At 38.5% G+C, this 14,854-nt stretch overlaps 1 protein-coding gene and 1 long non-coding RNA gene across 3 annotated transcripts in view; both read right to left on the minus strand.

Annotated features, from left to right (window-relative positions):
• Positions 1–1,005: 1,005 nt before the first annotated feature.
• Positions 1,006–2,084, minus strand: LOC124871039. The gene is made up of 2 exons (XR_007038933.1): positions 1,991–2,084; positions 1,006–1,347 (listed from the first exon to the last, which is right to left on the minus strand). It is a non-coding gene; the product is annotated as an uncharacterized LOC124871039 (long non-coding RNA).
• Positions 2,085–5,612: 3,528 nt separating this feature from the next.
• The window catches only part of frzb (frizzled related protein), a 34,939-nt gene continuing 25,697 nt past the window's right edge, over positions 5,613–14,854 (minus strand). For both annotated transcript variants that reach the window (XM_047371072.1, XM_047371071.1), the window contains 3 exons: positions 13,784–13,988; positions 13,433–13,496; positions 5,613–9,022 (listed from right to left, as the gene is read on the minus strand). In XM_047371072.1, coding sequence (XP_047227028.1) covers positions 8,966–9,022; positions 13,433–13,496; positions 13,784–13,988 — 326 coding nt within the window. In that variant the 3' untranslated portion in view covers positions 5,613–8,965. The remainder of the gene's footprint in view (positions 9,023–13,432; positions 13,497–13,783; positions 13,989–14,854) is intronic.

A 14,854-nucleotide genomic window follows, 5' to 3' on the forward strand; every position in this document is an offset into this window, starting at 1 on the left:
GGGTGTAGGGGTTTCCGTATCAGAACATAATAAAATGATCCGGTCAATACCTGTTTCAAAAACCATTTAAATCCATTATGACATGTAGAAAAACACAATTATCATTATCATTATTTATTCAACAGACATGAACCAAAAATGGAGACGTGTGTAAAACCAAGCATTATTTGTTGCCATGATTCTGTAACAACAATCAGTCTCTCACACCAGTGTTGGGAAATTCAGACCCAGTTTTTTTTCACCACATTGTCTCGTTGTTGCATGACCCACTTTGAGCAAACTCTTAACTGACAGACAGATAGTCTCACTGGAATACTGGCATACAGAGGAGATCATGATCAACTCAATCCCTTGAAAAGATCCAGGTTCTGGAAATGCAAAATGAGCCCAAATCATCACCCCTCCACCCCCCTACCTGTCAGTTAGTGTGATGTATTTAAACTGATTTGCTGTGTTTGGATTTCTACAAACATGGCAGAGTGCATTATGGTTAAACATGTTGATTTCACTTGTCCATAGTTGTATTGTAAGATTGTTCGAGACGTCTTGTGTTTCTTTACAGTTGTATTACTGCAAATCTAAGTTTTACTGACATTTATTTTTGAAGAGCAGATTGGGCTTTTCAAAATAAGCCTTTTTCTAATTATGCTGCCTTTACATTTAAAAACTGTTTGTTCATGAAGCAGAACCCAGAATTCAGAATGCTTGCATTCATATTCTTCAAAAGAGGAACACAAAAAAGTTGAACCTAGAAATGGTTTGATGGTTGCAAAGACACATGTGGGAAGAATGTTGGCAACATTAAAGGAATATTGGGCATTTTCACCCAGATGGCAGGGAGGACAATAACCAACTTCCACTGTTAGAGGAACACTTTGTTCCCTGTTTACTGACAACTGCCGCTCTCAGGCTGGCTAATAAATTGTCAACAACTTTAATAAACAAAAATATTACTATGTCTATTTTTGTTAGGAAATCAGTAGAAATATTTTGTCACATATTGAGGTCAATATTGTTACCTCTTCCTTTTGAGAGTATTCATTCCACTTTTCCCATTGTGTTGCATGACAACCATAAACTTAAATGTATTTTATTAGGATTTTATGCGATAGACTGACAGGCAGGACATCAATTTTCACAACCATCTAGTCTTCCCACAAATTTGATGCTTTTCTGTCTGTATAAGTCATTTCAAACAGCTGTAGCGGCTCGCCACGAGGTCGATCAGTGTGAAAATATTCGGTGAGCGACTGTTTGCCGTGTCAGCACTCAGAAACATGAATAGTACCACTCAGCCTCCAGAAACAGAGTTCACCTTATCCCAGCGCCAGGTGTGTTTTCAGTCAGCTGCAGGAGAGGAGCGGAGGAGGATAAGGAGGTGTAAGAGCAGAAAATCTGTGAAAACATTTCTCGCTCATGGAAACTGCAGCTGAGAAAACACTGCTGTGAATTAGTAGGCAGGAAACACTGGAAGCTCGCCTACAGACACACACACACACACATACACACACACACACACACACAGAAACACACATGGGCCTTGTACGACGGCTGTCTCTCATGCTGCTGCTCTGTCTGGTTGTACTCCACAGTCAGAATTACCTTGGGCCATTACTGGACATATTTATGTTTTGTGAATTTGTTGGAAATATGACTATTTAGTCAAGGTATGAGAGTTCAAAAAGTGTTGGTTAACCGAAGCACTTTGGACACTCGTCAGAACAAACCATAACAGAAAGCCTTGGAATAATGGAAACAGGGACCAGATGGGTCACACCGCAGTCTCATGGCACTTTCTGAAACTGTCAAGAAATGTAATCTGCTGATTTGTGTCCTTGAACTTTCTCTGCTGTGTGTGCAGGCTTGCAAATAGTTGCATATGGGAATACAATCATAACATTTCATGAAACCATCACAAAAGGAGTAATTACCAGTGTTTTAGACGCAGAAACACCCACATTTAAACCCAGTTGCCAGGAAAATATATTACCATTTTTCCTCTGCTGGAAATTGCAATTACACACAAAGTCAGTGTTCCGTGAGTTGCTGTGGCAGACTTGAGTGTATCAGCTGGGCTCCTGGACAAATGGGACAGTAAAAAAAGAACAGTAGAAGTGCCAATTAACCACATAGTGTTAAAATTAGGGCAAATGTTCAGTTCAAATAGATTTAAGTTGCCTTGCAAAAGTATTCATACCCTGTGAAGTATCCCATGTTTTGTCAAATTATAACCACAAACTGAGATAGTACCTGATAAACCAATGCAAAAAAGCAAAGGTCATGATACAGGCTTTTCTATTTTTTCCAAACGAAAATCTTAAAAGTGTGGTGTGCATTTGTATTTGTATTACTAGTAAGAGTCCAGCTGTGTAATTTAATCTCAGTATAAATTCAGTTCTCTGAATGTTGCAGAGGTTTGTTAGAGAACATTAGTGAACAAACAGCATCATGAAGACCAAGGAACACAGCAGGCAGGTGAGGGAGAAAGCTGTATCTCTACAGCGTTTAAAGCAGATTGATGGAACTTATTACATGACATTCCTGGAAGAAAACTTAGAGGCTGCAAAATACTTGAGACTGAGGAGAAAGTTGACCTTCCATCAGCACAACGACCCTAAACATACAGCCAAAGCCACTATGGAATGGTTTAGATCAAAGGATATTTGTTAGAATGGCCCAGTCAAAGTCCAGGCCTAACTGAGACACCAACTGAGAAATTATTGTGAGACTTACAAATTGCTTTTCACAGAGACACTCCAACCAATTTCACTGAGTGTGGTCTTATTTCTAGATGTGCAAAGCTGGTAGACACACTTCAAAAGACTTGTAGCTGTAAGAGCTGTGAAAGGCATTTCTACATGGTATTGACTCTGGCTGGCTGAATGCAAATGCAGACCACACTTTTCAGACATTTATTTGTAAAAAACATTGAAAACCTTGCATCATTTTTCTTCCACTACACAATTATACACCACTTTATGTTGCTCTATCACATAAAATGCTAATTAAATTTAAAGTTTTTAGTTGAACATAAATGCAAAATTTCCAAAGGGGTGTGAAGACTTTGTACAGGAATTGTATTTGGGAAACTAGCAACGACCTCCCATTGTGTGGTTGCTGGTGCTGATAGAGGTGAGATAGAAGAAGAGTCTTTGATTAAGACTAGCTATGGGCAAGCAAATTGTTTTACAAGAACCTCGTAAGTTAGCCAGGACCTTTCCCTTTTACTGCAGGGAGTGTCTATCACATTAAATCCAGAAGAGAAAATACTGAGATGGTATGAGTGATGATTCTGAAAGGTTTTATCTGTTTCTTTAACCCATTTTGTCTTGTTCAGGGTTGAGACTGGTGGGGGATACACCCTGTACATGTTTCTGGTCCTTCAATGAGCCAACACAGAGACACACGACACAAACAGCCATTCATGTTCACAGAGTAATCACCAATTACTGAAGAACAATTTCTCACCAGGAGAACCTCTATGCAGCAATGTCCAGCCCAGACTGAAACTGGAAACCTTATTGCTGTGGAGTACTAATTCAAGACACAATCAAATGATTTATGAAGACGTGTCCAAGGAAGGTTCTTTAAGGTTCTTAAATTGCAAGCTTAGTGTTGCTGCCGCTACATCTGTCAATGGCAGGATCCCACTCGAAGTGAAATTAGCTAAGAACAGACCGCAGATCCAGTGGTCAGGAAACAAAGCAGCCATGGCTGTGGCAATGGTGCCTCAGGTGGTAGGGGTTTGCCCTGGAACCAGTGGGTTGCTGGTTTGAACCCCCGCTCAAACATCTCAGTCGTTGTGTCCTTGGGCAAGACACTTTACCTGCCTTGCCTTGGTGATGGTGGTCAGAGGGCTGATTGTATGGCAGCCCCACTTCTGTCAGTCTGCTGCAGGCTGCAGGGCAGCTGTGGCTACAAGTAGCCTAGCACTGTCAGTGTCTGAATGGGTGGATGACTGATTGTAGTGTAACTTGCTATGGGGTCCTCAGGCTTCATAAAGTGCAGGCCATTTACCATTTACAATAGCAGAACACAAAGGAAAGCATAACTCAAATTAAAAGTGATGATAGTGAGAAAGGTTATTTAGCTGTCTTAAATGGATAGTATCATTTAATCTGGTATGTCTTGCGAACTCCATCAAATAAGTGGATTCAGATGTTCTCTGACCTATACTTCTTTCAAATTTAAATGATGTGGTCCATACACAAACTATGGTGCAGATTTTATGTAATTTATTTATTCAACTCACAGGCTCTGGCAAGTTCATCATCTAAAAAAAGTCAAGCAAATGTTTCTAGCTTTAATACAAAATGCATGCTCATAATGGAATGCTGTGAGCTTGAATAAAAATCCTTTAAACCAGAATCACACGACAGGTGCTTTGTCTACACAGCGCTCCATCCAAGAACATATTTCCAGACCACGTTTATGCCTCATTGTACCCCAGAATGGATCTAACACATGCTTTAAGTTGACAGACTGATGTTTATCTGCAGCCTTGTTTTACAGCGCCTACCGGTCAGTTTTAGACACACTTTCGTATTTAATGATTTTATGTTTATGACTATTTACATTGTACATAGATTCTCACTGAAGGCATCAAAACTGTAAATGAACACATTTGGAATTATGTAGCAAACACAACATTGTAAAATAACTGTAAATTTGTTTTATATTTTATATTTCTTAAAGCAGACACCCTTTGCTGTGATGACTGAAATATTAACATCTGGATGCCTCTTTGGAAAACCATTTCAGGTGAACACCTCGTGAAGCTCATGGAGAGAATGCTAAGAGAGCAAAGCAGTAATCAGAGCAAAGGGTGGAAGAATCGAATATATTAAAATGTTTACAGTTATTTCACACTAACATGTATTGTATACATATCAGTTAAAATATTTAATAGCAAATAAATAAATCCTAAAGTTACATTTATTTTTAAAGAAGTTGTTGGGAATTACAAATACCTGTCTTCCTGGTGATATTGTTAAACCATTTTTTTAATATAAGATAGTAGCTGTTAAGTACATAATTTCTTCTCAGGAATATTAAAATCTACCCAAAATAAAAAAAAATGTTTGATGGGTCAAATTCAGCTTCATTGGAGTACTCTTTCTTCGCAGTGTAAGAGTGATGTTGTGATTCTTGGGTGTTTGTGTTTTGATCATTTTCTTGTGAATCCAAAGGTCTTACCATAAAGGTGTTACCATATTGGTTTAGTTTCTTACTTATTTCTTGACTTCTGTTCGCAGCGTGTTTTAATTTGTCATCTAGATCCGTGTTGGTATATTTTCCGCCTTGGTTTGTAGTTTCCTTTGTATCTAGCTTAGTTCTCTGTGTTCATTATTCACCTTTGCTCTGTTTACCTGCTTTGCTCAACTGCATCCTATGTCATTCTCCACCCTTCCCTCTGTCTACAAGCTATCTGGTTGTCTCTGATCACTGATGGTTCCTCATGTTACAATTCCTGTTCTCTATGTTCTGCTTTTCCTGTAAGTTCTCCTTATAGCCAGTTATTAAAAAAAACAAAATTTTCTATGCATTTGGGTCCTGTACTAACCCCAAACATGACAAGTAAAGTAAAATACAGAAGTTGACACACCACAGTGTTACATTCTGGTCACATTTGTTTCTTTATTCAATATTAAACTCAAAGTTGGTGTCATTGTTAATTTCCATACAGTGAGAAGAATACACTCAGTGAAACATGCTTTCTCAGATTTAATGGCAGTGAATAAATATGTGTTTTGAAACGTTACAATTAACACTTTTTCCACCTCCATTCCAGCAGCTTCAACATCTGTTCCAGAAAGAACACGTCACAAACTGCCAGAACATATCTGAGGCAGGACTCTCAGTCTGAAGTCTAGTTTTGCTCACTGCCTGAGCTGCTGCTTAAACATTGAAGTTTCCCATATTATTCAGCATGTTGAGAAACGAAACTGCGAGAGTCCTGCCTGCAGGCTGAACATGCAGTTTATCTCATCAACTCAAAAGAAATCAAAACACTGCATCCAATGATAATTATAATACAGATAGATCGAGCAAGGCTTTTATGTATTAAAGCGGTGCAAAAATCTGTGGAATGTTTGTTTTCATTCTGCATCTTTATTTGGTGAATTAAAACGTGAAATAAAATGCAAAAACGTAAAAATCTAAATTGTTTAGAATTGTTGATATTTGGTTTTCTGCATTTGAAGAGTTCGCTTCATAATATCATCACATCACAAATGAGAGAATAATGGAAAACAATTAAAAACAGTTCTCTTAGGAAACAATACAGAATATAGATGAGTTAAAACTGCATACAAAAGATCGGAAGGGCTTTTATTCAGAAGCTTTGAGTTCTTAAAACTGGACTGTATTGGAGCGGTCCAACCAGTCCTGACTTGAATCTGAGAATCTGTGGAGGACGATGAAGATTAGGGTAACGGCAAGTGGGCCATCCAACCTCAAAGATATGGAGCTAATTCGTAAAGATGGATCATTAAAATACCAATGGAAATGTGGAAAAAGCTTCTCAGCAATTAGAACAAGGCTTTGATTGCTGTAACGTCAATGAAGATTTTTCCATTGATTGTTGATAAGGGTATAAATGATTTGACATGCTATTTTTAAAATACCACTTTAATACTTTTTTTTATTATGTGTTTTTGAACTGATACTCCTTTTACATGGTTTTATTATTTTGTGAGAGATGCCTGTCTTCATCAGAAACAAACTTCTTAGCTGAATGATAACCATTTTAAATGTAAATCTGAATAATTTTGGGCTAACTGTATCCACGCCGACCAGGCCCAAAGAGAAAAAGCACTAGTTAAATTACAAATGAGCTGTGGTTAACCAGATCCCATTCCTGATTATTGCCTGTCCTTTACAATCAAGATATCACCTAAATAGAGCCTGTTTGTCAACAAGAAGTAGGCTAAAAGGTTTCAAAAAGAAACATCAAGCTCCGATTTTCAGAAATTCAAAAACAGATGAAAAACAGATGAAAAAGTCTGTCTAGCATCTATCAGTTTGAAAAGGGCGACAAAGCCCTTTCTAAGGATTTAGAACTCCAGTGAACCACAGAGAGAGCCATTATCTACAAAATGAGACTGCATGAAAGAGTGGTGAACCTTCCAAGACACTGGACACTGGTTTACCAAAACTCACAGGTAGAGGGCATGGAAAACTCATCCAGCAGGTCAAAAAATAACCCACAACATCTAAAGCAGTGCAGGCCAACACACTGCTTTAGATGTTCAGAATTCCACAATAAGAAAGGGACTGGGCAGAAAAAGCATCCATTCCGTACCTCATTTAAACATATTTTGGTTGGAAACACCAGAATTCTTTTAGCAGACTTGATTTTTTTAAATTACGACAAAGCAGCATACTTTGCTGATTCTCATCATCACTTTTTGAGTAAGAAACCACAAAAAGACTTCGAGTTGATCAAGGGATTTTCTATATATGTCATGCTTGGCCCTGGATTTCAAAAAACTAAAAACATAAAATGTGTGCAAATGCCAAAGGAAATTCCAAGCTCAGACAAAGACCAAGCCGTGATTGTTTTTGGAAGATCTTCTGCCTCATACTGCTTTAGCCATGCTTAGGATGCTTTTCTACTCATTTCTGATGTAGTATAAATTTGGAAGTCATTGCTGCCTACTGATGAAAATCGATAAGATATCTATAAGATAGACTTGCAAAATTTAACATCGAAATATGCTTATTTTGTGTCACAACTGTCTTTTATCACCTCTTTAATCCTAATATGTTAATTACTGCCCAATTCCTATTAAGAGGCTTTCTTTCAATTTCTGTATTTGTGGGAAAAGCATGTCACAGGCACATTAAGAGTCAAGTTAGAAAAGATGGTTGACGAACAGTGAAGTATCTGACCGGCTCGACATAGCAGCTAGCTTCTTCATTAGAAATTGAAGCAGCCAAGACAGTAATCTGCTGTTGGTAAGACAATGACTGCTCATAAACTGTCAACAGAACACAACTTCAAAAAGTCAAATTGAGTTTTTCTACCCAGAGAACTGTTATCCTGCTGACTGTTAAAAAGACATGCAGAAAGAAGTTTCTTGATAATCAGCTTCTGTTAAAAGTCATCCATCTTTAATATATAGTTTGTACATTAAACTCAAACAAAATGAAACAATAACTAATGAAAAACATGACACACCTAACATATTTCACCCTGTTTGTAAAATTTGAGACTACATCAGGGCCTGTATCATTTTCGGTTTCTGCGTTTATGTAAATTTTGACCAGCCAGGTGTTTAGCTGTGACATTAAAGAATATGGAAAGCATGACCGCCACATTGTGAAAAGCTGATTTAAGTTTATTACCTCCTCCCAAAAAAAGAGCATTTCCAATCCAGAACCCAGAAACCTCTGGTACCTTAAGATCTAATACGTCTTTCTGGATCTGAGTTGGTGTTCTTGTTTCTGTGTTGTTGGTCATTTCATTTCTTAGGTTGAGTGAAGTCCAGTTCATTGCTCCAGGTTCATTATGTGAAAATCCACCTGGCTTTGGTGTTATTAAATTTTGTCTTTCCAATCACCATGGTAACATGGGCCTAATCCAGGGTTATTTAAAATTGAAATTCCAGAGTGCAGTGGTCGAGCCAATATGGCTGCCCTTAAAAAAAAGTTGGGTTCAAAAAAAGCAAAAACAATAATGCGTTTGCCATCATCTTTTAAGCTTAACCTATTCAGCCTATTTGTTTTAACTGAGAGCTTAAGGTGTACATACACAGACACAATGACAAAAACACACTGAATAATGTCTGTACAAAGAAAATAAAAGGCAAAAATCAGATTCCAAACAGTCTGATAAATGTCGAGATGAACTACATTCAGCTAAAAACAGCCTGGGATAGTGCAATATCTACACAAACACACACTCTCATACAGTTACATGCACACACGCACCATCACACACATTCAGACCGAGGGTGAGATCTCAGTGGCGACTCCGGCGTGAATGTGCTGGGGATGCCTGCAGGGCCTGATCCCATTTCTGGACAGAAGGAAAAACAAAGAGCTGAAACCAAAAACCTACAAGTAGTTCCTATTCCTAGAAGATGAGGAGCATTGACACAGCATTAAAAGTAAGTAACAGAACACAAACTGCTTTTAGAGGTAAGAACCTGCAGTTTTCATGAGAAAAAGCAACTCAGAAATTTAGTGTGACATTCAAGTGCTGCCATTTTATTCTTATCATCCCACAAGTCCTTCTCAAACCTTTCAGAACAAGTTTCACCTCAGTGAATGCAAAGCTTTCCAAGGAACACTATTTTTACAGAGAATTCATAACTTTGTCACAACTTTGATATTTTCAGCTTTTTGTGTGATGTCAAAAAAGCAACAAAAAAGTGAGCAACCCTTGGGACTTAAACAGAACCCAGCATAAGTAGCCAATTTATTCGGACTGACCAAACTAATATCGACATTTCTTCCAAGTACCACTAAAGCCTGCCCAAGGACCACCAGTGGTTCTTGCACCTCAGTTTGAGTCTAGAATAGCAATTGAGGTCGCCTGGAGAGATCACATGTCGTAACAGGTGGTGTCCATTAACTGATACTGTTAATTTACCTAACAATTGTATTCAGGTACACAGTATTACAATTGGCCTAGAATTGCTTGGCATGTTGACATATTAATGCATGCAGATTGAGAGCATTTTAAAATATTCTTCATTTCAAACATTGACATGTCCAGAGTGTACCTCCCTCCTACCTACTTACTGTTGGAGTTGGGCAGCAGATAGTCTCAAACCTCCAGCTACCTTTGTGTCAGAAATCACCCCTGACGCTCATCTCCATTCACCCAGTTGCTTTAGATGATTGACCAGGAGACCTATAAACTCATACACCTTCAGTGGCTAATGCAGCTTCAATGACACTACTCCTTGCATTTTCAGCGGTCCACCTGTCTGTCTTCCTCTTATTTAAACACGAGAGTGACATATTCCAAGCCTTTGTTTCTTGTAATTTTGATGATCATTGCTTACAGGTAATAAAAACCCAAAATTCAGTGTCTCAGAAAATTAGAATACTGTGAAAAAGTTCATTATTGGACACGCATGGTGTCACACCCTAATCAGATAATTAACTCAAAACACCTGCAAAGGTTTCCTTTAAATGGACTCTCACTCTGGGTCTTAGGCTACACAATCATGGAGAAGGCTGCTGACTTGACAGAAGATGCCATCGACACCCTCCACAAGGGGGGTAAACTACAAAAGGTCACTGCTGAGGAAGTTGGTTGTTCACAGAGTTCTGTATCTAAGCATATTAACAGCAAATTGAGTGGAAGTAAGAAATGTAGTGGGAAAGGTGCACCAGCAACAGGGATAACCACAGCCTTGAAAAGATTGTCAGATGAAATCCATTTAAGAATTTGGGGGAGCTTAACAAGGAGTGGACTGAAGCTGGAGTCTGTGCATCAAGAGCCACCACACACAGACGAATACTAGACATGGGCTACAAATGTCGCATTCCTCGTGTCAAGCCCCTCCTGAACCAGAGACAACGTCAGAAGTGTCTTACCTGGGCTAAGGAGAAAAATAACTGGGATGTTGATCAATGGTCCAAAGTTCTGTTTTCAGATGACAGTAAATTCTGCAATTTATTTGGAAATCAAGGTCCCAGAGTCTGGAGGAAAAGTGGAGAGGCACAGAATTCATGTTGCTTGAAGTCCAGTGTGAAGTTTCCACAGTCAGTGATGGTTTGGGGTGCCATGTCATCCAACTGGGTCGGTCCACTGGGTTTTCTGAAGTCCACAGTCAATGTAACCATCTACCACAAAATGTCAGAGCACTCCATGCTTTTGCTGACAAGCTGTATGGAGATCCTGATTTTATTTTCAAGCAGGACTTGGCACTTTTTCACATTGCCAAAGGTACCAGAACCTGGTTCAATGACCATGGTGTTCCTGTTCTTGATTGGCCTGCAAACTCCCCTGACCTGAACCCCATAGAAACTTTATGGGCTGTTGTCAAGAGGAAGATAAGAGACACCAGACTCAACGAGGAAGATGACCTGAAGGCAGATATCTGGGCTTCCATTACACCTATGCAGTGCCACAGGCTGGTCTCCCCTATGCCATGGTGTACTGATGCAGTAATTCATGCAAGAGGAGGCCCAACCAAATACTGATGCATAGAAATGGGCAAACTTTTCAGAAGCCTGACAGTTGTGCTTAATATTCTAATTCTCTGAGACATTGAATTTTGGGGTTTCTTTATCTGTAAGCCATAATAATCAAAATTACAAGAAATAAAAGCTTGAAATAGTTTACTCTATGTGAAATAAATCACTATAAAATAATAAAAGATATTGCACTTTTACACAATATTAAAGTTTTTTGAGATGTATTCGTATTATCTTACTTCTGACATTATTCATAATCTCGCCAAAAAAAACAAACAGGTGCATCTCAAAAGATTAAAATATCAATAAAAGGCTAATTTATCCTAGTAATGCTGTTAATTTTGATGATTATGCATTACAGCTAATGAAAATCCAAAGTTCTGTTTCTTAGAAAGTCAAACTGTTTCATCAGATTATTAAAAAATATATGCTTATGTTATGATCAACACGATCATGATGACTGCCATTGCTAAAGTGCTGCATCCAAGCATAAGTGGAAAGTTGAGTGGAAGAAAAAAAGTCTAGAGGAAATATGTGCACAAAAAAAGATGTGGATAACTGCAGCCTTGAGAGGATACTGAAGCAAAGACAGTGCAAGAGCTCAAGAGATTCAAAAGGTTTAAGAGCCCCCACATATAGAGATATCCAGGACAGGGACTTGTCAGTGCTTATTTGGGAAGCCTTGCCATCTGCTGGTGTTGGTCTACGGTGTTTTCTTGAATGCAAAGTTCGCTCAATCACCAACCAGGAAACTTTAGAACATGTCATGTTTCCTTCTGCTGACAAGCAGGTGCCGACTGAATTTTACAGCAGGACTTGGCTCCTACACACAATACCAAAATTATAAGTACCAGCTTTAATGGGCATGGTTTCTCTGTACTTAATTGGCCAGCAAACTCACCTGACCGAAACCTCACAGAGAATCTATGGAGTGTTGTCTAGAGGAAGATGAGAGTAATAAGAGCTAACAATGCAAATGAGCTGAAGGCCACAGGCTGATCAACTCCATGGATGCAGTGAGCCATGCAAAAGGAGTGTCTACCAAGTATTGAGTTCATATACGGTAAAGTACATGGACCTACTTTTCAGTAGATTGAAATTTTTCTTTAGTTGAAAGCTATAATCCTCAAAATTACCAGAAATAAATGCTTGAAATATATCACTGTGTGTAATAATTCTATAACAGTTTCACTGTTTAAATCGCATTACTGAAAAAAATACAATTTTCAATAATTTAAAATTGATTTTTGAGGAGCACTTGTACCTCCACCAATCAAGTCCCTTGTCCACCTCCTTACACACATGACAAATCCCAGTGTCTTCTATTTTCATCTCTAGTCTATGGTGACTACAATGTCTGAACCCATCAGCCACTCCTATCACACACCTCACCACTGTCTCACTGTAGCTGTACCTCCATCACACCTCTTTGCCACACTTCACTCCCTCAGACAGCACCCAGAGTTTATGTGTTGACATCCTATCATGTGCTTCCTTGAGAGCCACAAAAAGACAATTCCTTGAGACCTTCTCATACTCCTCCAAATATATGCAAGGCAAACCTTTCAGGTATACTACTTTTTCTCAGCATGGAATTACACTGTTGCTAACTCATTGCCACCCATCTTCTACACTTAGCTTTAATAAACTTTTCCCAAAACTGCTTGCTATGATTCACCACCTCCATACCTTTTTACCTTTATGTGTCATGGTAAAAACTCCAAACACTCACAATTGCCTTGGTGGCTGGAGCAGGTGTATTACCAAAAACCCCAAGCACTGCTCGTTGTGCACTACTCAGAAAATAATACTACAGCAGCACTGGAATGACCCAAGAAAAAGTCTAATTTCCCCCATCATTACCAAGAAACCGCAGGCACGGGCTTCAAAGAAGAGCTTTCCATGTTAGAATTTAAAGTATTTTTATTGCTTCTAGAGGTCCAACTATACGTTTATGTCAATATTTTGGGATCAGAATTAATGAGGTCTGAAAAACAATCAGTGTCTTCATAGCTCAGTCACTCATGGCTAAATAAAAACACACTAATATCTGAACAGCACAGAGGCAGTTGTGACCATTTGGGGTCCACTGGAGATAGGCCAGAATTAAAAAAATAGCAAATGTCCTAATTTATTAGTCCTGGTATGTTTAGATACCATCTGGATAAAGTATTACCATGTCCCACCCAACCCTAATAAGCCCTAATTTGAGGCTAGTGAGGTCTCCACCTCTTTTATAGAAGAAGCATAGCAAATAGTCAAGTCCAATACGCACCTTGACCTTCCTGCGCATTTTGTCCTTCCACTTTTGAGCAATGGAGCTATCAATCAGAAGCAACCTACATCCGCAAGAAACAAGAGTTAAATAAACTTCACAGCTAGACTTCTGAGAGACTCATTTAAGCATTGGATAGAGCAGTTGGTATCTACAACATCATAAACATCTAAAAAGGGACAAGGATGCTTAGTTATTGTCAATGAGCAAAATTACTATGATTGGCTTTCAAGCTAGTAAACAGGCACATAGAAGTTTAATTCATTACGTCTTACATCGTTATGAATCCAACTTCTTAGGGAAACATGGATATCTACAATGTTACTTTCGCTAAATTCCTGCCACTCATACCTGGACCTTTCTTCACTCTCGTAGCCCATGATAACGTACTCTTCCCCAGCGGTGAGAGGAGGGCACAGGCAGGACGAAGAGTAGTACAGCACCTGCGTCTCCTTAGGAATGTTGACCAGAGAGGACTTGAGCACCTCCTTTACGTCCACCACTGCTGTGGGCTCCAGACCACGATTTCTAACCTCCCTCACCCTTGCTCTGATAACTAACAGGAGGAATTCATTAGGAAGCAGTTAACTTCAGAATAATTTTAGTACAATATACAGTCCGAGTCAATAAATTAGAATAAGTGTTCCGATGAGACTCGTTTCTCAGATTAAAAGTACCTTTGGAAAATTACCTTTAAGCAGGTATTAAACATACTTTTCATTTTGCCCACATTCTGTATTAAAAATTATTTTAATACCAATTTTATTGGTGTGGTGTAATATTCTAATCATAAATGTCTAATTCATTGAATATGACCGTATACTTTCCACAAAAGAAAATTCATTTTTCGTCGTTAATTTCTTTGTTTTAAGAATGCTTCTTGATCAGTAAATTAGAACTTTGCTTGTTACTTTCACTTTAAATTGTGTAATATTTGTAGAAAAATGCTGAACAGCTTATTTTGATTGGATGATTGAAGTTTAAAGAAAGAAGACATGTTGGCAATTTGACACTTTATTCATTTAACTAACAGTGGCCCAGTAATGTATGGGCGAACCGTACACAACCACAACAAGCTACCTACTCCACATAATGGTCATCTTGTTTTAGTGAGATGCTGGTCCACACCATCACACTGGCTCCACCAAAAGCTTTTTAACAATTTGTTTTTCATTGGCCCATCCCACATTATTAATATATAAATGCATTTTCCTCACAGATGTGGTACCATTTAATGGTAAATAAGTACTGTATGCCTTTCAATGGGGCAAGATGTATTTTTATTGAACAAACACAAATTTCTTTACAAAAATTGCCTTTATAGAGTCTTGGCACCTGCTGCTGGTTACAGTAATTTATTTGGCCCGAGCAGCTAAGCGCTGCGAAGGCCTATTGTAATCGCTATGTTTATTACTCTTCTTC

The sequence above is a fragment of the Girardinichthys multiradiatus genome, chromosome 7, assembly GCF_021462225.1.
Source record: "Girardinichthys multiradiatus isolate DD_20200921_A chromosome 7, DD_fGirMul_XY1, whole genome shotgun sequence".
NCBI classification, from domain to species: domain Eukaryota; kingdom Metazoa; phylum Chordata; class Actinopteri; order Cyprinodontiformes; family Goodeidae; genus Girardinichthys; species Girardinichthys multiradiatus.